The 26,072-nt window shown below is 36.3% G+C and overlaps 1 protein-coding gene across 2 annotated transcripts in view; it reads left to right on the top strand.

Moving 5' to 3' along the window:
• LOC150084679 (NF-kappa-B inhibitor cactus-like) overlaps nucleotides 1-26,072 on the top strand; it is a 123,597-nt gene that overhangs the window by 66,665 nt on the left and 30,860 nt on the right. For both annotated transcript variants that reach the window (XM_090375424.1, XM_090375423.1), the window contains exons 3-4: nucleotides 1,382-1,487; nucleotides 8,521-8,782. In XM_090375424.1, coding sequence (XP_090231550.1) covers nucleotides 1,382-1,487; nucleotides 8,521-8,782 — 368 coding nt within the window. The remainder of the gene's footprint in view (nucleotides 1-1,381; nucleotides 1,488-8,520; nucleotides 8,783-26,072) is intronic.

Here is a 26,072-nt window from a genome sequence, read left to right as displayed (position 1 = left end):
GCCCATCATCATTGAGAATTTTTGTTGTGGCCATCAAGAAAATTGAATGTGAGGGTTTTCCTATGCTCAAGAAATTATGGAAGGATTACAACATCCTTAAGGCTATTGATAACATCTTGGCAGTGTAAAATGAGGTTACTTATTTCTGATATGAATGTCTGTGTAGAGGAAGTTATGGCCTGGCAATTCAAGACTTCTGAGGTTTTGAGATATCTGTGAAGGTAGTTCAAATGAACATTATAGAAATGTCCAAAAAATCAGTAAATACATTTGACATAAAGAATATCAAGGAATTACATGTGAGGACTCAAAATCCAACAAGACAGAAGTCTCTGCGGTAGACAGAATGAAGATGGCTAAGATTTTCTCAAAGCCTCACCAACTGATTTGGAGACCAAAGGTGGTGACTTGTACTGGGTTCACCCATTTCTATTCAGTTGTTTCTGTCAGGATAGCCGTGACCAGCTTTAATCAAGTTTACTCTAACAGGTAGTTTTTAAAATCAGTTTTTAAATTTTAAACTGAAAATGATAATGAAAAATTAATTTTTTAATTATTTGCCCAATTTTCAATAAAACAACAAATTACTTAACCATTTAGTCAAAACAAAACTCTAATGGTTCACTTGACATAATTTTGCATTGTCATTTCTTCCAGGAATACATTAACAGTGTTATGTAATACCTGTGCGCGCGCACATTCGTGCATAAAAGTCTAACATTATTTCATCTGCTTTATATTGACAGCCAAATAATGAGAGAGGAATAGCAAAGTGTTCTTCCCAATTAATAATGAGTCATGTTTGTCTATGGCAGTGCAAATGAACAATATTTACCCCAGGGGCTTATCAAGACTATGGGCATGGCATGCCCAGGATCCTGAGCTGGATATCATAATTTTCCTCTTTTTTTGGTGATTCCCTCCTACATTCTCTCTCTCTCTTTCGGTTGGTGCAGCATAAACCTCATGCTTCCTTGCACCATATGGCTAATAATAATAATAATAAATAATATGTGTAATGGTGATCATGCACACTATACCTCATTCTTTAAAGTAAGTTTAATTTGATAAATTTTGATTTTTTAGTGGTAATGAGAGGTTTGGGTATAAGCCCAATCCTGTTGCTCTCAGTGGACAGTGCCCTAAAAAAAAATGTAAGCCAGATGGATATAATACAGTGAGTGTTTATTTATCAAATTATTTCATCATCTGCTTTAAAATATAACACCATTCCTTTACTTAATTAAAATATGTTATTTTTTAAATTGCATTTATAAATTTATGTATATTATAATAACTAACTGTGTGATTTAATTAAGGCTAAATAAATTGCTTGCACATATGTATGTACCTTAAACTGTATTTTATTTTATTTTTTTAGGCTGTTACACCTTGCTGTAGTAGAAGCTAGAGCAGATGTTATTTTTCCTTTAATACAAATGTCTCCTCATCCCGATCTTTTGGATATTTTTAATCATTTATATCAGGTACTATAATTATACAAACCTCTGTAAAACAAATAAAGAAATATATAATTCAGTTAAGAAGCAAAAAAAAAAAAAAAAAAAAATCCTATTGCTATTTTGTCTTTTTGATTAACCCTTTAAGGAATGAGGTTTTTTATTTATTTTTTTGTTGTAGAATTTTAAAAATTGTAAATTAAATATATCATATCTAAATGCATTTAAATATTAATTTGTTTGTATTTTGACTTGACTGCCCAACATTAGAGTCAAATTATTGTGAAAAATCATTACTTATTAACTCAAAATTTTAAAAAAAGTAATCATAGTTTTTTTGGACAACTGTGGCTGACAAGTACAGTCCCGCTTACAGCACAAAAATATCTTCAAAGATATTTCCTTGCTGTCATCTATTAAAGCTGTTTCCACTATTAGAAACACAACTAAGGGATGGCAACACATACTAGAAGATTTAAAAACAATTCATACATAAACAGACACGTTATATGAAATTTACTTGAAATATTTTATATACATATGTACGCCTTTGAGAAGTACATATGCATTTGTAATACAGCCAAACCCAGTTCTGAACAACTAGCCTTTTATACTGTGCTAATACGTCTTAGCTTTTTGCTAGATGGAGCCCTCTTTCATATAATGCTTGATGCCATCAGTCATCCTTCGTCTGGATTTGTCTCTGGTCCTATTTACTGTTCATTTTTGCTTAAAGTATCATTTAGCTCAGTGGTTCTCAACCTTTTTTTGCCCCATGCACCCTTTTCACTCTATCTCAGAATGTCATTCGCTCCCCCCCTTTCCAAGATTTTCTGACTCAAAAGGTGCATTCCAAAAGATAAAAAAGTGAAATATTTATTTTTATTTTTAATTTAATATGCGACATCCAATAAATTGTGATGTCCTGTAGATTATGTACAATCTGTAGAATTGTAGTTTGTAGAAAGATCAATATTTCAACAGTTTGAGTCTGTGAATCTGTGTTATGAAATAAGTAAACAATGAAATAAACATATAAATTTTAAAAAATAATAAGTTTAAGTAATTTAAACCCAAATTACGCAGCACCCTAAGATGCCACGTCACGCTGGTTGAAAACCACTGTTCTTGGTGACAAGAGCTTCTAAAAAAACTTTAGAGGCTCTTGTCTTAATCTGCACAGGCTTCTGGTCTATAGATTATTACACTCCCATTATACCTTTGCTTCCAGCTAACTCACAGTACAGATTCTGTACTAGTACATGTAACTTCTGAATCTGCAAAGACATTTGTTGCATTCGAGCTGCTTTTGATAAATATCAAGATATTGATAAGAAACATTCAGTGTAGGGACTCATTTAATCAAAGTGGCCCTGTGTGAGATTTTTCGGTGCACCCTCTCCGACTTGAAATTAACAGCAAATCAGTGAATTTTTGGGGAATTTTTGCGCCCTGTTCGTGGGAACCGCTCGATCATGCCTTAAGCCAGCTCTGCTTTTAACTATACTAATGTTGAAGTGACATTTATGTTGAACTGACATTTACTAGGATAACAAATTGTTATCCTGGTGATTGTCAGTTGCACAGGCATATGGAGTGAGAAGCACATGCAGTGTGCATTACTTTGGAATAACCCTCATAGAATCTTTAGTCCCTGATGAGCTCCCAGATACATTTGTCTTTGAAGTACGTTTTGTCTCATATTTTATACTGAGTTTAATAGAAATTATTTTTTTTACATATTATACATATTATTTTTTATTATTATTATTAGCCATATGGTGCAAGGAAGCATGAGGCTTATGCTGCACCAACCGAAAGAGAGAGAGAGAGAGAGAGAGAGAGAGAGAGAGAGAGAGAGAGAGAGAGAGAGAGAGAGAGAGAGAGAATGTAGGAGGGAATCACCAAAAAAAGAGGAAAATTATGATATCCAGCTCAGGATCCTGGGCATGCCATGCCCATAGTCTTGATAAGCCCCTGGGGTAAATATTGTTCATTCGCACTGCCATAAACAAACATGACTCATTATTAATTGGGAAGAACACTTTGCTATTCCTCTCTCATTATTTGGCTGTCAATATAAAGCAGATGAATAAATGAAGAGGAAAAAAAGAGAAAAAAAAAATATATTTTTTTTCTCTTCATTTAATTTAATTTAATTAGGCAACCATGGAAGGTGCACTTTCCTTTTTTAAAAATTTTTATAGCCCATAACTTAATTTTAAACCCATAATCCCTGTAAAGTATTAGTTAGCTTATATTTTCTTTTTTTTCCTCTTTTTTTTTTTTTTTTTCTCTTAATTTAATTTAATTTAATTAGGCAACTATGGAAGGTGCACTTTCCTTTCTTAAAAATTTTTTATAGCCCATAACTTAATTTTAAACCCATAATCCCTGTAAAGTATTAGAATCCTATAACCACTATGTATGTGGTAAAACCCTCCACCAGCTAAGCGGATTACTATGAGGTGAGTGCTGAAAATTAAGCTAAGCTATACATACGATCTAAAAAAATAATAAATAAATAAAAACTGATAATCCTAATTTCCTTAATTGATGACCTAAACATGGACACAATTTCTGTTTGCTCACCTGCATATCAGCATTGCAGTGGTAATAATAGATGTGATGTGTCACTCACCTCTGCTTTTCTCCAGTAGAGGAATGATTGAAATTTCATATAAGTATAAATTATAAACAAAGGTGACATTAAAATAATCTAAAATTCCAATTTTAAGCTAAAATAATGTTTGGGACTTAATATGCATCAAACTTTATTTGGGAAGTACTGAAGACAGCAAAAGTTATTAAATGTTGTTGAAATACTATACCAACTAAGTAATTCATCATGTTATTTATTTATTTATTTTTTAGGTTCAGCCCCCTGTTCATCACATTTTGCTTAATTTGTCACTTTTTAAATTCCTGCACAAGACATTTAATAATTTGCCACCCTCCAAAGAGTAATTCTGCTTCCAAAACAGAACTTAAAAGCACTGCTGAGATGGTTTTTATTGTGAACGATGCATTATCCTTCTGAATTTGTTTCATATTGGAATTCCTTGTTGTGCTGCATACACTTTGCAGTGTATAATGATTCACAGTCATAAGTTATAATTGTGAAACAGTGTTTGGGCCATGTTAAAGATAGTGTTTACCACTGTCTTTATCAGACAAGCAAGAACTAAGAGTAAAGTTTGAGCATTTGGGATTTATCCAATACCTCTTTTGCTGAAGAACTAAACATCCTGGCAACTTTGAATAGCCATTTTGAATAAACATTTACCAATATAAGAAAGCATTCTTATGTGGAAAATGTCATCAAAAAGAAAAAGAATATGAAATTCTGATTACAGTAAAGTGGAAATGACATTAACTTAGTTGAAACAAGCACGTTCATGCAACTTTTCAATATCTGGCCATCTCCTAAAATCAAAATTTCTAGAATTTGCTAAAAAGTGAAGTGAAACTGATTTCAACCCTTCAGATAGCTTAGAAGCAGTGAAGAAGAACTACTTCTAAACTACGTTCAAAAAAGCATATAAATTATTTTTTTAAAATTAAATACTATATACACTATTGTTTTAATGTTTTAAATGGTAAATTAAAATCATAACATTGTTTTTACTGCCAGCAGACATGATATCTGATTTACAACCCCTATATCTTGGAGTCATACAGAACTTTAAATGTTTCTACTGTAAGCAATTAGGGGAAAATCAAATAGCTGCATTTTCTTTCAAGCCAGGATAATTAAACAGGTCTGACCAAACATTTCATGGCGAGCAACAAAAGATATAAAACACACGCGCGTGCACACGCACACACACAATTTATATCTTTCAGTAGTAGGGAAATGCCTCAGTACAGACAATTTTGGTGGTTGAGGGATGGATACATTGAATAAATGCCTAATAATAACACACAAAATAGGCAGTTAAGGCTTTAATAAAGAAACAAAACAAATGTGACGAAGCTAGACATTAGGGTTAATATCAAAATGAATGAATGCCTTTAGCACTTTATTAGAGGTGCAATATGGCCAAAGTAGCTCTTGTGCCAAAAAAAAAAAAACCCCAACAACAACAACAACTTTATTAGAAACATTGCTTCAATATAGAAAGTCTTCTCAAAGATTGAGTGTAAAAGGATTATAAATGTAGTAGTCGTAGTAGAGGCATGTGATGCAAGAAAGCAACATATGAGCTTATGTAGCATCAGCAAAAAAAAAAAAACAATTTCACATATCCATTCCCTCTAAAAGTTTGTCCATTTCCTCCTTGAATAACTTCCACAACGACAGATGGAAGTTTGTTCCAGCAATCAACTAGCCGCTGGCTAAAGGCAAATTTCCACACATCTATTCTACAACTGTCTTTCCTCAATTTGAATTTATGCCCCCCTCAGGTTCGTAATCTGAGCAAGCGAATGAATAACATCCGAATTGAGTGTGCTCAACCCATTGAAGGCCTTGTACACCTCAATCAGATCACCCCACAGGTGCCTAGTCTCCAGCCACTGCAATTTGCAGAACTTAAGCCTTTTTTGGGAGGACCCCTTCGTTCCCCCTCACCAATCTTGTTACCCTTCTCTGTACTCACTCAAGAACTCTACAGGCTTTCTAATGAGGCCTCCAGACCTGTATGCATTATCCAAGGTGTGGCCTGATCATTGCCTTATACAAAGAGATAATCACCTCCTTTTCCCTGCTAGCAAAATTCCTGTATATCATTGACAATACCCCATGACATGCTCCGGCAGCCTGTCTGCATTGCTCAGAAAACTTCATATCTGACTGCACAATTACTCCCAGGTCTTTTTCATTTTCTACCACCCTAAGTGTAGTACCACACAGTTGGTACATTCCTCTGGGGTTACTGCTACCCATATGGGGCGCCTCCGTAGCCAGGTGGGAAGGAGCAGCAGTGCGCAGCACACGCTTCTTGATTAGACCGGGGTTCGAGCCCGTCACCACCAAATACGAAGGATGCGGAAAGGTCAGGGACTGACCACCGCATATCCCGGAGCAATATGGCCTTAGTTGCTAATGCTCCTAAAAATCAAACAACAACAACGACAGCTACCCATATGCAATACTTTGCATTTGTCAATGTTAAATTTCAGTTGCCACTTCTCAGCCCATCTGCCCATCATTATTTCTAATTTGAACTGAAAAATAGAATCAAGTACTGGGTGTATTCAATAAAAGAATGTACAATTATTTTAATTAAATAAACACTGTATACACTATATTGTTTAAATATACTATTTCATTAAGTATCATACATATTGTACTGCCTTTAATTTGTCAGAATTGAGAGAATTCTACCACTAACGAATTACTGAAATTATACTGAACTTGGTTTTGTAATGTAGCTCACATTTATTCTATTCACTGAGTGGCCACTTTATTAGGTACAACAACCTTGATAGTGAGTAGGTTCCACTTTAACCCTCAGACCAGCTAGGATTCATCATAGCATGGAATCAATGAGGTACTAAAAGCATGCCACAGGGAGCACTGGTCCATGTTGATCCAGTTGCTATCCACAGTTTTTGCAAATTAGAATGTAGGTAGTCTCTACTCTGAAGAGCTTGTTCCACTTCATTCCACAGCTGCTCAGTTTGATTGAGATGCGTTTACTGAGATGGCCACTACAGTAGGCTAAATTCATTCTCATGTTCCTGGAACCAGTTCTGTAAAATTTTGGACTTGGGACATAGTGCATTATTCTGTTTGAAGAGCCCATTCACATATATATACACTGCAGCCATGAAGGGATTCCTGGTGGGAAAAAGGTTTTCAGACAACCTGTGGCATCAAAATGTTGCTCCACTGCTATCAAAGGGCCCAATGAGCACCACGAAAACAGTACCCACACCATTATACCACCACCAGCCTGCGCTTCTGACACCTTTTTCATAATGGCTGAATTACTTAGTCTCAGCCAAGAGTTGCATGATTTTTTATCCCAAAAGCTTGGATCTTTTTTGCCCATCAAGCAAGTTATTGTTTGTTTTTATTTGGTTTTTAGGAGCATTAGCAACTAAGGCCATATTGCTCCGGGGATATGCAGTGGTCATTCCTTGACCTTTCCGCATCCTCCGTATTTGGTGGGCACAGGCTCGAACTCTGGTCTAATCAAGAAGCATGTGCTACGCACTGCTGCCCCTTCCCAACTGGCTATGGAGGCGCCATCAAGCAAGTAAATCAACCACAGAATACATGCAAGCACAGAATACAGACACAATATACTAATGTCTGATAACCTTAGTTACTTTGGCACTTACACATGTTGACACCTGGAATGATGGGTCTATCGATTCATACTGTTTTCCTTATATTCTGGTCCTTCCGTCATGCAGAATAGCAGAATCAGGATTCATCAAACCAGGCAATGTTTATCCATTCCTCCACTGTCCAACGTTGGTGCTTCTGGTCCACTAAATGTCTTGTTTTTGGTTGACAGGAGTGGAACCCAGTTCAGTCGTTGACTAGTATACCTCATCTTTTACCCTCAGTGCCTTTTCATACCTTGTCAACCTCTTGCATGAACTGTTTTTGAGCTCATGATCACCATTCTATCTCAATGTCGTTATTCGATCATTGGTCCAGTCTCAATACACCCAAGACAGAGGTGCACAAAACCTCATCAGCATTTCTGTTTCTTAGATACTCATACTGGACATTTCTGGATACATACTGAACATTTCTGTAACTGAACACTACAGAAATGTCCAGTTACAGAAAGCTTTCATTTTCCCATTCTCCCAATGAATTAGACACACATACAGCATCTGTACACATCTTCCCACCTGCTTTATATTGCATAGTACAAACATGTGATGCTGTTAATGAAGGAGCATTCCATTTCATGAAATGGGTAGGTGTATCTAATAAAGTGACAACTCAGTTTTTATAAAAAGTGACACATTTTAAAATATATTGAAATTCCCAAAGATTTCATGATACTTTCTGTACCTGATATTGTTGACTACTTAGAGGTATACTATAAATAAGATTAATTATTTATTTATTTTTTTTATTATTTTTTTTAAGACTCCATTGCATTTAGCTGCTTTAACTGGGAAATCCAACATTGTGCGAAGATTAGTTGTAGTAGGTGCAACACTTGATCTTCAAGATAGACAAGGGAATACACCTTTACACATAGCTTGCAGAAGTGGTGATTTGGACTGTGTTAGATCTCTTTTAACTCCAGTAAGCAGAGCGGAATTAGAAGAAGCATCCTGTTTATATCCTGTGTATCTACATAATTTAGGTTTAGCTGAAGAATTGCTGAGTACTTGGAACTATGAAGGTTTGTAAAATTTTGCTGTTGCTAATTTTGATTTTATATGGAAGTACTCTAACTTGTAGCCAGGTGGGCAGGAGCAGTAGTGCATAGCGCACGCTTCTTGATTAGACCAGAGTTCGAGTCCGTACCCACCAAATATGGAGGATGCGGCAGGTCAGAGAATGACCACTGCATATTCCCAGCCCGAATAAAGGGTGAGGGTTGGCGTCAGGAAGGGCATCCGGCTGTAAAAATTGCATGCCAAAACAATAAAAAAACGCTGACCCACATAATAATGGAAAAAAGGCGAGGGAAAAAAAATAAAATAAAAATATGGAAGTACTCTAACTTGAGAGTAAAATGCAGCATTGGCCTTTTCTGGTTTTCTGGCAATTTACTTTTTTTTTTTTTTTTACATTGGGAAAACTTGGCTTTCATAGAATAATCACTGCAATGTTATTGAAAAAAATTGATATATAGGACCACCTATATATCAGTTTTTGTTATTGTGGTACCTAACCACTCATATATTTAAAATGGAAAACGTACTTCATGTTTTTTATTTTTATATTTATTTATTATTTTTTTTTTTTTGTGAGACATGCCTTAAGTGTTACAAGGTCCAGTTTTCAAACCACGTGTCATATGCCTCCTACTCCTTTCATACCACTTTTTTACAATTATACTAGTTATTTCACCTGTTGATATGAGTTTCTCAACTTGCTTGTTATAATATAAATAGTAATTATATCATTTTATGAATTTAAAAAAAAAAAAAAAAGCATAATTACAGCATGAGATAATATTTGTTTCCCAAGGCACCTCCTTCTTGAAATGTCTATGTGATATAATTGCATGAGGGCCAGGGCCACATGCAGGTGTCTGGGAGGGAAAAAACAACAAACAGAAATGTGAAATCTTTTGTTTGATGGGCTTCTGTAATAAATATAAGCCAAAACATTCGTAATGTGAAACTGCCTTGACTAGGGGTAACACTTCGTTTTATTTTTCAAATTTTCCAGTGAAAAAGTTCATATGAATGCAACTGTAATTTGAGTACTTAATTGGGAATATAAATACAGTATATTAAAAATTTTTAGGATTTTTTTGCTTTGCTATATGAGATTGTTCTTTTTATTATAATTTATTGATATGTAAACACCTTTGGCGGCATCTATTAAATTTTGGACAGTAGTGAAATCAATTTGTCACAATTTTGCAATGCAAAAATGACATCACTTCCATTTCATAACAAAGAAAATGTAGTTGTGCTTGGGTGTGCTCAGAGCTGGCATAAACCGGCTGGTGTCGGAAAAACGTTTATAATTTGGGGCATACTACTTAGGTTGACCTAAGTGGTATGGGCTACTACTTAGGTCGACCTAAGTAGTATGGGCTACTACTACTACTACCGTACTACTTGGGCTAACCACTGCCACCCATGCCAGAAACCTTTTGGTAACCAGAGAAATCGATATCTTGCAAAATTTAAAGTAAAGCATTTAAAGCAAAGGATCATGGGAGGTGATCTTGGATGCAGAAAAACGTTTATGATTTGGGGCATACCACTTAGGTGGTTTTGGGCTAACCATTGCCACTCGTGGCAAAAACCTTTTGATAACCAGAGAAATGGATATCTTGAGGGCAGTGATCTTGGATGTGCTTCAGTAATACTAGTCTGTATTACTGAAGCAGTTGTATATTTCCATCAAGAGGCGAATCATAAATGTTTTTCTGGAACCAGCTGGGCCAGTCAAGAATATTTGAATTGGGTCACGATTGGGAGATAACAGACTCCAAATTACATGTATGAGTAGAATCTTTTGCATGTCATTGGCCATTCTAATTAAATTGCAGAAGTCCTCATTAGTCATCAAGTTTTTGTGTTTCTTTGCAGTTGTGCTGAGTCAGTTAAGCGTGGCGAGCTTTAGGTCCTCATTCATCTCACTGTTTGGATGATTATAAAAGTTTCAAAAGGGGGTCTTCTTCTCGCAGTCACATTTCAATGCTATGCAGGTCATTACTGCATGCTTCGTCAGGGTCAACATCGTCATTGTCTTGACAACACCATCTTACACATTTCAATCGTTTTGCAAATGTGTAAGTCCTTTTCATACAATTTACGATCTAGTATGAGCTCTTCATTGTCGTCATAGATCTTGACATGTTTCCTCATTGCAAAATGGAATGTGCAGCGTTACCATCTCGCCCTTGTACTTTTTGAGATCCTGAACGAAGTCATAGTTTCAATAGTGCATTATGTGTGGATACTGTCGTTTCTTGCAGATCGATTGTAACAATACAAATACTTGTATTGTTGCAATCATACTATTCAACAAATGGCTACAATCAAATGGGTAATTAGGCTATTGGCCTAACCTCTTCCAAACGTTGATTCGGTAGAGTAAGCAGTGGGTGTGTGTATCCTATTTATTGCTAACATTGATTCGATAGAATAAGTAGCGGGCATGAGCATAAATTAAATCATTCTAACTGTTTGAAATTTAGTAGGTGTCGTCAAAGATGTTTACACATAAAACATCTTTTGTGCGTACAGGGTACACGTAATTTTTTTATATTTCATTACTATATTTTTCAAACCTGTCATTTTCCCTCTAGAATATAATAAAGGAAACATAATAAGGGTATTCAATTAAGCAGCCTAATTATCTGTTAGTATCATATAATTGCAGAATAAAATCCTAGTTGGAGTCTATTTGAATAAAAATCATTTGTTTTAAATAAAAACATTTGTGCAACAAATTTTACTGAAAGGTAACTGGATTTTGCCATCAAGTTTTATGTCACATGTAGCATCCTGTTTTTCATGCTGCTTGATTTTTAACTAAGATACAGTACTTAGACTATCAAATATCTAGTCAATGAATAAAAAAACCTTGCATATAATAAAAAATACAGTATTTCTTCATTAATTCCATATTGGATTATTCAAAATGTAACGTATTTCTAAGCCACTACTGTTCCCCAACTACGATATATAAGGTTTTATATGCATTTTTATTACAGATAATTTGAAATATATACGATAAAATTTCAAGAGTGAATTATGTCCTGTGAATGGTGATTAGCTTGTCTAATTAGGAAAGATTGCCAAAACCAGCTACACAAACATCATTATCAAAATCTCAGCTACATGCAAATATCATTATCGAAGTTTCTACAACACCAGATGGAAGTATGTTCCAAAAATCAACTACCCACTGTCCAAAGCCAAATTTCCACCCTCTATCCTGCAACTATCCTTCCTAAATTTGAATTTATGCCTCTTCATATGTGTAGTTTGTGCAAAATAAAGTATTCCATTAGCAATGAGCTTACTCAATCCATTCAAAACCTTAAACACTTGAACCAGTTCTCTTCGCAGGTGCCTATATATCCAGTCTCTGCAGTTTGCAGAACTGAAGCCTTTCCTGGTAAGAGCACCCTTTTCTTCTCTCAGTAATCTTTTTGCTCTTCTCCCATCACACCAGCAGACCCTCGTTCTTCTACAAATGAGACTTCCAGGCTTGTATGCAGTACTCAAGATGTGGCTTAACCATTGCCTTATATAAGGAGATAATCATAGCCTTATCTCTCTTGGCAAAATTCCTACATTTTATTGACAAAAACTCCCATGAACTGGCTTGGCAGCCTGTCTCTACACTGCTCAGAGAACTTCATATCTGACTGCACAATTACCCTCCCCCCCCCAGGTCTTTTTCATTCTTTACTATCTTGAGTGGAGAATGAAACCTAGTAGTACCACACAGTTATGTTAATCTGAGATTACTGCTCCCCATATGAAATACCTTGCATCTGTTGATGTTAAACTTCAGTTGCCACTTCCCAGCCCATCTGTCTAACTTTTCTAGAAGTTGTTACAGTAGCATACCCTGATTACTGTCATTAACCACCCTGCCCACCTTCTTGTCATCTAGAAACTTAGAAGCTGAGCCTGATATGCTTTCATGAATATAATTAAAAAATATTGAAAATAACAATAACAGGCTTAGCACTGAATCCTGTGGGACTCTGCTAACAATATTAGTCCAAGAGAGAAGTGCCCATTGATAACAACTCTGTTTTCTCCTACTCAACTATCTCTCTTCATTAATAGCAGTAACTTGTCCTTAATGCCACTGCTTTCATTTGTCTTTTGTGCAGTCTTTTGTGCAATGGTATCAAAAGCTTTTCTGAAATCTAAGTATGTAGTATAATTGTACCGTATATTCTCAGAGAGAGCAAATGTCAACGAATGTAAAAAAAAAAAAAAAAATACTCCCACATTCAAGGGATTAAAAAAAATCAGCTATTCTCTATCAAATCTTTCTCAGTTTCTCAGACGTAATAACAAAAATAAGAGATGTTTGTTTTGTCGCTAATAGTCATGCAGCTTGGTGTATACAAGCAGTGTTAAAACAAGCAGTGGTTTTTTATATATTGTACCTGCCCACTAAAAAGGGTGTATCGACATTTTGGGATATTATTTGTTTTATTAAAATAATTTTAATACTTGTGTAATTCATTAAAAAAAGAGTGAAATTTCTCTCTTTTAGTACTCCTGCTCATTCTGTAAATTGTAATTTTAGTGTGAACTACTCTTGCTAATTACAGCTACATAAAGTGTTTATGTGAACCAGTAATCAGTTTGATGTTACTTTAGAACAGCTGGGAGCAAAGAGATATAAAAATGCTCAGTATGCATGTACAGCTGGAAAAATGAACATTTGATTACAGTTGTAAAATTTTACCTTGGTTGTGTGGAATTAAATGTATTGTTTGTGTGCACAAATTAAGTTGCTATTTATGAAAGAGATTAACTGGAATTGCTTCAGGAAAGTTTTCTCTTGTTTTCAATACCAATTTGCAAGCCAGGTTAAAAGATGAAAGATATGAACATTGTACTGGACAAATACCAGTCAATATCTGGAATAGTGTTTCTCAACCTTTTCATTGCTGCGACATACTTTTCAAGATGCTATGATTTTGCGGTGCACTTTTAAAGACACTGCAATTTTGCAGCACATAACAATAACTATTATACTCATATATATTATTTATTTATAACATGTATATTATATATATATATAAACATTATAAATATATATAAATAAAAATTATAAATAATATATATTATAATATTTATAAAATATTGATAAAAATAATTAAGTTACCGAATGACAAAGTAAGCAAACAAAGTATTAAATCAAAAATATTAAACTGTGTGTTAAATCAAAATTATTAAACTGTGTTATGGATCCGGGTACTACTAGTTACAGTAGAGAAACCTGGCAACCATAACGAAATATAGACAAATGTTTATATTCAATGTATAGGGAAGGATTTAAATTAGATTAGTTGTCTTAGATTTTATGTGCTTCTTAACTAAGAGCATAACTTTCCACAGCATAACTCCCCCCACCATCCTGTTTGTCCATTCAGTATACATCGTACTCCGCATATTCAAATTCTGCATCCCTTTTTATCTGAGTGACACAACTCTGATATCCCCACATTGTCTGCATTTAATGATTTGACCAGAACTTCAAATTTATCTAATTTATTTAGTATACTTCTAGCATTGATTTACAAGAACTAGTGCAAGTATATATGCACCTGTTTTTACTCTTAGTTACCCTAGCACAGCCCTATGTATTTACTTGTTCCATGATCACTCCCAGCAATCCTTAGAATCCCCGGCACCTTTACTTTCCAGGCTGCTGCTTGTTTCAATAGAAGCAGTGCAGCAATCCCTTTCACCTCTGCTTGTGGCCATTGTTATTAATCTGTCTGTCTATCTCCCCCAAGGTAGCAGTTTTCCAACCCACCTAACACTGCCTCGATAGTATCAGCAAATATTCTTCCATCTTTTTTATTTAAATGTATGTCATCCCTGTGGAAGCAGTCTCTCCTGTTAACAAACACAGAGAGCAGGCACTGACTCTCTTTAAAAATTACAGCTGTGAATAGAAAAAGCGATGTGTTTGCCTTTTTATTTACCTAATTATTATTTTATATTGTACTTTATACGTTATCTTATAGTTATTGTTACGCTGGTTATTTTTATTTTTAAAATAGGTAAATAAAGAGTTTTTGTAGATTACTACTTAATATACATAAAACCGTTATTTCGTTCGAATCTTGCAGCCATTGTTTTTGTATAGCGTAGTAGGGAATTCAAATTTTTAATTGTGGTAACTAGGCAGCTCTAACATATAATTATATAGCATAATACGCATCACTGCATTTAGGATTCTGTTAGATAGCGTAGTATTGACAATTAATTAATTAAATTTATTGATCTTATTATTTTAAAATATCATGCCCCAGACTAGAGCAGCAAAGCAACGGGCACAAAGTGGCAGGAGTGCTGTGACTTCGGGGAGAACTGGGGGGGGGGAATTCTCCAACACATCACAGCCTAAAAAAATGTGCAACTTGTGAAATGTTTGCCGAACTCTCTGTAACAGAACATGATCTAGCTAAGGAGGATGTCTTTGTGTGTGCCAGTTGCAGAGAGTGTCTAGAAATTAGGCATCAACTCAGCGTTCTACTACTAGTTACAGTAGAGAAACCTGGCAACCATAACGAAATATAGACAAATGTTTATATTCAATGTATAGGGAAGGATTTAAATTAGATTAGTTGTCTTAGATTTTATGTGCTTCTTAACTAAGAGCATAACTTTCCACAGCATAACTCCCCCCACCATCCTGTTTGTCCATTCAGTATACATCGTACTCCGCATATTCAAATTCTGCATCCCTTTTTATCTGAGTGACACAACTCTGATATCCCCACATTGTCTGCATTTAATGATTTGACCAGAACTTCAAATTTATCTAATTTATTTAGTATACTTCTAGCATTGATTTACAAGAACTAGTGCAAGTATATATGCACCTGTTTTTACTCTTAGTTACCCTAGCACAGCCCTATGTATTTACTTGTTCCATGATCACTCCCAGCAATCCTTAGAATCCCCGGCACCTTTACTTTCCAGGCTGCTGCTTGTTTCAATAGAAGCAGTGCAGCAATCCCTTTCACCTCTGCTTGTGGCCATTGTTATTAATCTGTCTGTCTATCTCCCCCAAGGTAGCAGTTTTCCAACCCACCTAACACTGCCTCGATAGTATCAGCAAATATTCTTCCATCTTTTTTATTTAAATGTATGTCATCCCTGTGGAAGCAGTCTCTCCTGTTAACAAACACAGAGAGCAGGCACTGACTCTCTTTAAAAATTACAGCTGTGAATAGAAAAAGCGATGTGTTTGCCTTTTTATTTACCTAATTATTATTTTATATTGTACTTTATACGTTATCTTATAGTTATTGTTACGCTGGTTATTTTTATTTTTAAAATAGGTAAATAAAGAGTTTTTGTAGATTACTACTTAATATACATAAAACCGTTATTTCGTTCGAATCTTGCAGCCATTGTTTTTGTATAGCGTAGTAGGGAATTCAAATTTTTAATTGTGGTAACTAGGCAGCTCTAACGTATAATTATATAGCATAATACGCATCACTGCATTTAGGATTCTGTTAGATAGCGTAGTATTGACAATTAATTAATTAAATTTATTGATCTTATTATTTTAAAATATCATGCCCCAGACTAGAGCAGCAAAGCAACGGGCACAAAGTGGCAGGAGTGCTGTGACTTCGGGGAGAACTGGGGGGGGGGAATTCTCCAACACATCACAGCCTAAAAAAATGTGCAACTTGTGAAATGTTTGCCGAACTCTCTGTAACAGAACATGATCTAGCTAAGGAGGATGTCTTTGTGTGTGCCAGTTGCAGAGAGTGTCTAGAAATTAGGCATCAACTCAGCGTTCTACTGGGCCATCTATGAGAGCTTGAGATGTAGGATAGATGCCCTCGAAGAAATTAATGAGAGACCCGTCAAGCTCTCAGCTGCCCAACTCAATGCCAGAGCTCACTCCTGGGCATCAGGCAATAGAGCGGCAATCTCCAAGGCAGAATACACTGGTCTCAAAGGAACTAGTTATTGTTGGTGACTATTGTCGGGGAGATGGGGAATATATTGTGTAAAAAGGATAGATGGAACTGGACCAGGGTATGTCTGCCAGGGGCAAAAGTTGATGATATTGTAAAGCATATATCATCTTTTAAGGGCACAAAAGGTGATATTCTTATACATGTTGGCACCAATGACATTAAGAGTAGGAGATCTGCAGATTTACTTAACAAGTACAGGTCAATGTTGCAAAAAAGTCAAGAGTCAGGGTTAAATTTGAAAGTGTCTGCAATTCTGCCCAGACACAATAGGAGGGAATACATGATAAGAGCCTTGTCAATCAATTCGGCCCTGGAGGGAATGTGCAAGGCTCAAGGGGTAGAAATTTTTTCAGCGTGGTCTGTGCTTGTTAACAGGAGAGATTGCTTCTACAGGGATGAGATACACTTAAATAGAAATGGTGCAAGAATATTTGCTGATGCTATTGAGGCAGTGTTAGTTGGGTCGGAAAACTGCTAGCTTGGGGGATTCACAGAATAAAAGGTTAAAAGTAGCCGCAGGCAGAGGTGAAGGTGATTCTTGCACAACTTCTATTAGAATAATTAGCGACCTGGAGCGAGGGGTGCTGGGGGTTTCAGGGACTGATGGCAGTCATCGTGAAACAAGTGGGTATATGGGATGTGTTAGGGTAACTAATAATAAGGATAGGTACATGTATACCAATGCTAGAAGTATAGTAAATAAATTCTATGAATTTGAAGTGTTGGTCAAGACATCAAAGGCGGTTATTGTTGGGATAGCAGAGACGTGGTGTCACACAGATATAAGGAATGCAGAACTGGAATTTGGGGAGTACAATGTGTACAGAAAGGATAGGAAGGGACGAGGTGTTATGCTGTTAATTAAGAAAAATATAAAATCAAAAGAAGTGCATCCAGTTGATATAGATGAACACCAAACTGACTCAACGGTGCACTGTTGAGTCAGTTTGGTGTAACACAAGCACTGCGAAAGCAAAAAATAAGAGAGGAGTGTGTTATAGGCCTAATGACTCGAATGAATACAATGACCAATTGTACAGAGAAATAGAGTGGGCTAGTAAATCAATGTCTTATAATGGGGGATTTTAACTTCCCAGATATTGACTGGAACTTGTGAGTTGGTCACTCACACACTAGTAAGACTTTTGTGTATTTATTGGATGATTGTTTTTTGCAGCAGCATGTTCGAGAGGCAACCAGAGAGGGTAATACTCTTTATCTGGTTATCAGCAGTGATCATTCTTGTATTAAGAATTTGCAGATAAAGGAACCACTAGGTGGCCGTGATCACAGTGTACTGATGTGGGGTTTACTTAAAGATATAATTACCATCAGGGGTAAAGGAAAGGGTTTTTGCTTCCGTAAAGGTGAGTACAGTGGTCTTAGACAACTTTTAAATTCTGTACAGTGGGATCAACTGACGTTGTTACCAACAGTAAATTCTAAGTGGGAAGCATTCAAGGAATTAATCGTGGATGCTACTAAAAGTTTCATACCTATTAAGAAATATTGTTCAAGGTTTAGGCCTAAATGGTTATCAAATGAACTAATGAAACTTGTGACAGAGAAGAAAAAATGCATGGGAGCATGTAAATTATCAAGGGACTCAGAAGCCTATGGCAGATATAAGCTAGTCTGTAATCAGGTCACAAAGGAGGTTAGACAGGCAAAGGCAGATTACAAGAAATCTTTGGCAAAAGATGCTAAGAAAAACAGCAAGGATTTCTTTACTTATATAAACTCTAAAAGGAAGGGAATGAATCTGATTGGTCCACTTGATATCAGTGGTTCGACTGTTGATGATCCTGCTCAGATAGCAAACAAACTGAATGAATATTTTGCATCTACATTCACACATGAGGAGTTATTAAAGTTTGAAAATGGCAGAAGGTTATCAAATTGTAGCAGGGTGCTTAATGAGTTTGTAATAACTGAGAGCAAAGTGGAGGAGAAATTTTTGAAGTTAAACATAAGGAAGGCACCTGTGGTGGATGGGATCTATCCAGTTATATTAAAGGAGGCGGCAAAGCAACTAAGCAAACCCTTTGCCATAATTATGAGAGCATCCTTGGACTCAGGGGAGGTTCCCACGGACTGGAGATGTGCAAATGTATCCCCAATTCACAAAGGGTGACACGAGTAATTACAGACCAGTTAGTTTAACTTCTGTTCCTTGTAAAATAATGGAGTCACTGGTTAAAGATGCATTGCAGGATCATCTAGACAAAACTGCAGCAATAATTCAAACACAGCATGGGTTTTTTAAGGGAAAGTATTGTCTGACAAATTTGGTAGGATATTATGATGTGGTTACAAAGGAACTGGATGCAAAAAATAATTTTGATATCATATATTTGGATTTCAGGAAAGCTTTTGACACTGTTGCGCATGGAAGACTATTGTACAAATTGGAGCAGAATGGTATTAAGGGTAAGTTGCTACAATGGATAAAAGGATGGTTGAGTGGGAGAAGACAGAGGGTGGTAATTAATGGGTGCTGCTCTTCGTGGACTAATGTTATTAGTGGAGTCCCACAGGGTTCGGTGTTGGGTCCATTGTTTTGTATATTTATCAATGATATTGATGAAGTTATATCAGGCTTAGTATCAAAGTTTGCAGATGATACAAAGGTTGGCAGGGTTGTCAGTGTGTTACTGCAATAGGATCTAGAAAATTTGGGCAGATGAGCTGATAAGTGGCAACTGAAGTTTAATATTGAAAAAATGCAAAGTACTGCATATGGGTAGAAATAACCCCAGAGAAACATACCAACTGTGTGGTACTACACTTAGGGCAGTAGAAAATGAAAAAGACCTGGGAGTAATTGTGCAGTCAGATATGAAGTTTTCTGAGCAATATTGTTATTATTTGGTTTTTAGGAGCATTAGCAACTAAGGCCATATTGCTCCTGAGATATGCGGTGGTAATTTCCTGACCTTTCCGCATCCTCCGTATTTGGTGGGCACGGGCTCGAACCCCATTCTAATTAACAAGTGTGTGCTACGCACTGCTGCTCCTGCCCACCTGGCTACGGAGGCACCTTTCTGAGCAATGCTGCCAAGGCAGGTCATGGGGTTTTGTCAATGATATATAGGAATTTTGCTTGCAGGGAAAAGGGGGTGATTGTCCCTCTGTATAAGGCAATGATCAGGCCACACCTTGAGTACTGCGTGCAAGTCTGGAGGCCTCATTTTAGGAAGGATGTAGATTTGCTTGAGCGTGTACAGAGAAGGGCAACAAGACTGGTGAGGGGAATGAAGGGATCCTCTTACCAAGAGAGGCTCAAGTTCTGCAAATTGCAGTGGCTGGAGACTAGGCATCTGCACGGTGATCTGATTGAGGTGTATAAGGCCTTTAATGGGTTGAGCACGCTGAATTCTGATGGGATCCTTCCACTTGTTCAGATTATGAACCTAAGGTGGCATAAATTCAAATTAAGAAAAGACAGATGTAGAATAGATGTACGGAAATTGGCCTTTAGTCAGCAGGTGGTTAATTGCTGGAACAAACTTCCATCTGTCATGGAAGTTGATAGGTTAAATAAATTTAAGGAAGAACTGGACAGGCATTTAGAGGGAATAGTGTGTTTTTTTTTGTTTTTTTTTTTGGCTGATGCTGCATAAGCTCATACACTTGCTTTCTTGCATCACATGCCACTACTACTACCATGCCCGTGAAAATTCTCTTCTGTCAGCCTTGCACAGTCTCTCCAGGGCTGAATTAATTGATAAGGCTCTCATCATATACTCCTTCCTATCATGTCTGTGCCGAATTTCAGACACTTTCAAATTTAAACTTAACTTGCAACTTTTTTTTTTCAACATTGCCCAGTACTTGTTAATTAAGTCCGAAGATCCTCCACTCTTAATGTCATTAGTGCCAGTGTGTACAATATCACCTTTTGTGTTCTTAAATGATGATACTGCTCTACAACATCATTAACATTTGTCCCTGGCAGACATTCCCTGGTCCTATTCCACCTATCCTTTTTGCACAATATATTTCCCATTTCCTTGACAATAGTTACCGACAACAACTAGCTCCTGTGGAACAAGCACATTCTGCTTTTGTGGTTGCCGCTGTATTTCCTGTTGTTCAAGTGCAACATTGATGTGGGCAGCTGAGAGCTTCTTGATCCCTCCAGTTTAAATTCTTTGAGTACATCTACCTTCTTGAAGTTCTCATAAAGACCAATAACAACACTGAGTTGGCACTTAATATCCTTACATTCTTTAAGAAGTAGCATAAAACAGAGCATAGTAGCTCTGTTTTATTTATTAATTACTAATTACTTTGTTACTAATTACTAATTCTTTACGTTGAACACACACACACACAGACATCTCCCTCGGCAATATCATGCTCCATTCCAGATAGATCTGCAAACATCGAACAAGCAGTTAATTTCACGAGGCTGTAATTCAGAGGACCACCACTCCCCTCAGTTCTCCCCCGAGCCACTTCACCTCACTTGAGCCCTTCACTTTGCTGCACTGGTGTGAGGCATGGTTGCTGTTCAGATTCAGTATAATTAAAAATACTACACTAAACTTATATACCTAATGCAGTAATAGCATCTGTTATGCAATGAATTTTATATTTTTAAATATATACACTGGTGTTCAAAGAAAGTGCATCACCTAGGAATTTCACATTTCTAATCCTTTTTCACGATGGTATGTTTCATTAATGACTAGCATCACAAATAGAAATATAGACAAAAGATATTTATTAATAGTTAAGGCAAAGCTAAGTAATATTTGATAGGTGCTCTCAAAATATTCCGAAATAAGCATTTGCAACCTTTATACAACAGTTTTGGTAAACACGACATTATGGCTGAAATGTTATCAGAAGCCCTCAGTTTGCTTCAGTTTATCATTTTAAATGGAAAACAAAACGAAAAGTTCACTAGGTGCAAACTAATATTTAGTTGAACCGCCTCTGGCACTGATAACAGCAGCACACCGTCGAGGCATTGATAAGATCAATTTCTGAAGATAATCAACTGATAGTTCGTGGTTCCAAACATGAATTATGGCTTCCTGAAGTTCACAATGGGTGTTTGGTTTCTTTCTGGCAACTGCAGATTCCACACAATGCCAACAGTTCTCTATAGGATTGAGGTTTAGGTGTTTCCTGGCTAGTTAACAGTTGTAGTGGACCCTTCTTTCAACCATTTTCTCACCTGTAACAAATGTAAACACATTACTGTCGAATCTCTAATGCAGGAATGAAGCTAAAGTAACTACAGAAGTGCCTGCTTACGTTTTTCACCCGATGACAAGGAGCAGAGTTGTCATGAAAGATGCAGTTATTTGGCAGGTTGAAATGGTTTCTAATGGTTGGCAGCAATTTGCCTTCCAATATAGCCAGGTATCCATTGGCATTTATGGAACCTTTTTTAAACTGCAGGTGACCTACTCTGTGATACGAAATGCACCCCCATATCATTTGGCTGGTAGGGAATTTCACTGTAGACACCATACAGTCTGGATGGTATTCTTCACTGTGTCTACAGCGAATTGTTTGTCTCCCATCAGAGTCATGCAGGTTGAATTTCTTCTCATCCAAGAAAATAACTGACTTCCACTGCTCATGGGTCCATTTGACTTGCTTCTTACACCAAATTAACTGGGCCTTTTTAATTTTTTTGTGTGAGGAGGGGCTTCTTCTTAGGATGACGGACTACAAGTCCATTTTTGAAGAGGCATCTTCTGACCATTACTGCACTTGCTACCACTCCTGTATGTTCTTTCCATTCTCTTTTCAACTCAGATGAAGAAGCTGCCGACCAGGTTAGCCGGATGGGTAAAGTGCCTGCCCCGCAACCCAAAGGTTGTGGGTTCAAATCCCACCTTGGGCTTCGATCAGAGTAGAAAATGCAAAAACTTTGGGAGGTGCAGTATGGCCACAGAAGCCGATGTGCCAACAATTAACAAACAAAAAAAAAAAAAAAAATGAAGAAGCTTTACAGTTTTTAAGGCATAAGCACTTCAAAATGTGGTCCTCTTTTGGCATAGAGACTCATTTGCATCTGGTTCCTTTTTTCCTATCAGCAAAGCCAGTATTCTTGAGTTTGGAAAGAAATCTACTCGCTCTCGACTGATTACAAGACACTATAAGCAATATAACGGGATGAACATCCTTCCTCATGTAAAGCAACAATAGCACTCTTTCTTTGTGGTGTCAACTGCACGTAACTTGCCATCCTGACACAAGCAAGAAATGACTGCAACTCTTGCAGAGCGTGCTTATATAGCTGAAAGTAAAAGCTGATGCATTATTACGTCATCACCTATGTTTGTCCATCTTATCTGATGCAGTCTGTAAGAAATATTGCCATATACTTATGTTATTTGGATGATAATATGCCCCTGGGTCACATGCTTCAAATATTATTATTATTGTTGCTCATATTATTTCTTCCTGATTGGGAGTTCCACCTCACGATGGGTATTGCTACCAAGTACACAGGGTGTTTTTTATGTCTGGTGTTACTATTGGTCGAGGAACTCTCTAACTATCCTACAGGTGTTCATTTCCGCCATTCATCTTCCACCATTTCTCCTTGACTAACTGCTTCGATAACTTCATCTGTTAACATTTCATTCTCTAGAATGTTATTGCCTACAAGCCATTTATCAATGTCTCTTTCTTCCAGGTGTTTGAACTCTGATAATCGTTTCAAATCGTTAAGCAGAGCAATATTGTCATGGTCTGTCAGATCCTCAGCACATGGCCCTTTGTCCAGATCGCAGTTTGCAGTTAATTTTTTGACATCAGGCCATAGTTTTCTCCATGACCTCACAAACGTTGATGGTGGAATTTCCTCAAAAGCAGATGCCAACATGTAAATCACATCCTTGATGTTAATTTTCTTAAGGGATCCAGTGAGTTCTGTTTCTTCATTGGCAGTCTTCTCAAGAATTTCTGAAAGAAGTTTTCTTCTGTAATGCCTTTTCAGACTAAATATCACACTTTGATCCATAGGTTGCACCAAAGATGTAATGGCAGAGTGTAAAAACACCACCTTGATGTCATCAGAAGATAGTTCGATGGGATGCGTTGGAGCATTGTCAAGGACAAGAACAGCATTGAGTGGTAATTTCAAATGTGCCTTAGCTTTTAGAATGAATTTAGTTGAAAACCATTTCTCAAATAGAGAAATGGTTTTCGACTGGCCTCTGGGTTTTGTAGTAAACTGGTAGAGCATTTAAATTTACATTTTTAAATGCTCTTGGTTTGGCTGATTTTCCTATAACGAAAAGGGGCAGTTTGTGACTCCCAGCAGCATTTGTACAAAGTGACACAGTGATTCTCTGTTTATTCATTTTGAACATAAGAAATGTTTCTTGTGGTGCTGCTACCGTTTTCACCAGAAGAAGCTTAAAATTTATGCCTGTTTCATCCAAAATGTAGACTTATTCAGGAGTAAGATTTTCCTTCTGTATAACGTCTAAAAATTTTTGGGAAAATTCACTTGCAGCATTTTGATCTGCTGACAATTTCTTGCTGCAAACACCTAGATAATGAGTTCTGTGTCACTTTTTTCATCACGAAAGCCAACCCTCGCTGGCTAGGGTTGGCTTTCATGATGTAATTATAATAGATAATAAATTTATCTAACTAATACCAAGCTACATGATTCGAACTTTTGAACCTAAGAATTCTCCACTGTTGATTTTCTTGTGAAAGTGCCTTTTCCTTCAAAACTGGCCCTCTAAGAGGTATTCCTCTTTGTCGTTCTTGCACATACTATATCCATAATGCATTGTCAACGACTTCATTTTTTGGCTTCTTCGTAGTGCACCCATCTGAGAGCACTTTTTTTTGATTCTATTTGTGTACTGAAGTCTTGAGGGGATTTCCAGTTCTCCGCCAATCATTGACTGTACTTTTTCCGACACCCAGTTCATTATGTATCCGTTTTACAGGTTCTCCATTATCAATATGTTCCAATGCTTTTAGTTTTGTTTCAATAGTTAAAACATTCTGTTTATGCTTGTTCGAGCTTATCATTTCAAGTTAACGTAATTTAAAAAAACAAAAATTAACGACGAAAATATGTACACACGGAATGAGTGTGATCCAAACAGCACAGATAGCAAAGACTAACTGAATTGAGAAAAGTTATAGGATCGTTACAGTGCATTGTACTCGTTCCCAGAATCTTTTAATTTTGTTTTCCTGCTGGATGCCAGAAATCTGATTCACAGAAAAATCTGAATGAATATATAGCCCCTTAAAATGGAGGCCTGTTAAAGTGAAACTGGATAAGAGGGAGTCTACCGTATATTGAAATATCGAGAGCTTATAGAATGTGTATTTTGTATCTCCTGTCAAGTTTAAGTTATGTATTACTCTGTGCTAGTACATATGTAAATTCTAAATAATTATAATAGATAATAAATTTATCTAACTAATACCAACCTACATGATTCGAACTTTTGAACCTCCTATTTGCCATAGTTAAAACACCAGGATTCTCCTACCATGCACTCAATACTATGACAATGGCAGCAAAATTTGAATGTTCTTATCAATAAAAAACAATGGTGGTAGAAATCGAATGTAGTTTCTTAAGAAGTTATAAACAATAAGTAACAAACAAATTCACTAATATAATCAGAGAATCACAAATAATAAAAAACTACTCCAATTCACCAGTTACACAGCAACAATACTACCACATTACCAAGTTTATGTTATATGTATTAGGCTGTAAAGTTATTACACTTGAAAGTTATAAATTAATTATAAACTAATGCCAACTTACGTGATTTGAACTTTCAAGCTACCTATTTACCACAATTAAAACAATAGAATTCTCTACTACTCACTCTATAATACTATAATGATGGCAGTAAAATTTGAAAATTCTAAATGCCAAGTAACAAACAAAATCATCAACTCAATCAGAGAATCACAAACGATAACACATTTACCAATTTTAAATCAACAGTTATAGAAAAACAATAATTTTTAACCAAAACAGTCTGAAAACATTACTTCTTCCGCTCACATCACCTTGTGTCACAAACAGTATGGGCCATCAATTAACCCACAAAAAAGAAAACTGATAGTTTATGTCCTTAAATAACCCCAACGGTAATAGCTCCAATGCTCAATGGAACTGTGATATTAGCCTCTTCAGCCTACTTAGACATCAGAATAGTATTTTACCCAAAGTTTTGGTTTTATATTCATGTGGACAAGCTTATGTCCCATTACTGCTTATCTTCAATGGATAGCTAAACAACGCTTAACTTATGCTGCACTACTACTACTA

The sequence above is a fragment of the Mastigoproctus giganteus genome, chromosome 6 (assembly GCF_048544385.1).
Source record: "Mastigoproctus giganteus isolate SK-2022 chromosome 6, ASM4854438v1, whole genome shotgun sequence".
In the NCBI taxonomy this organism is placed as follows: domain Eukaryota; kingdom Metazoa; phylum Arthropoda; class Arachnida; order Uropygi; family Thelyphonidae; genus Mastigoproctus; species Mastigoproctus giganteus.
Note: the sequence above shows the minus strand (reverse complement) of the source record. Positions and strands in the feature narration are given on the sequence as shown.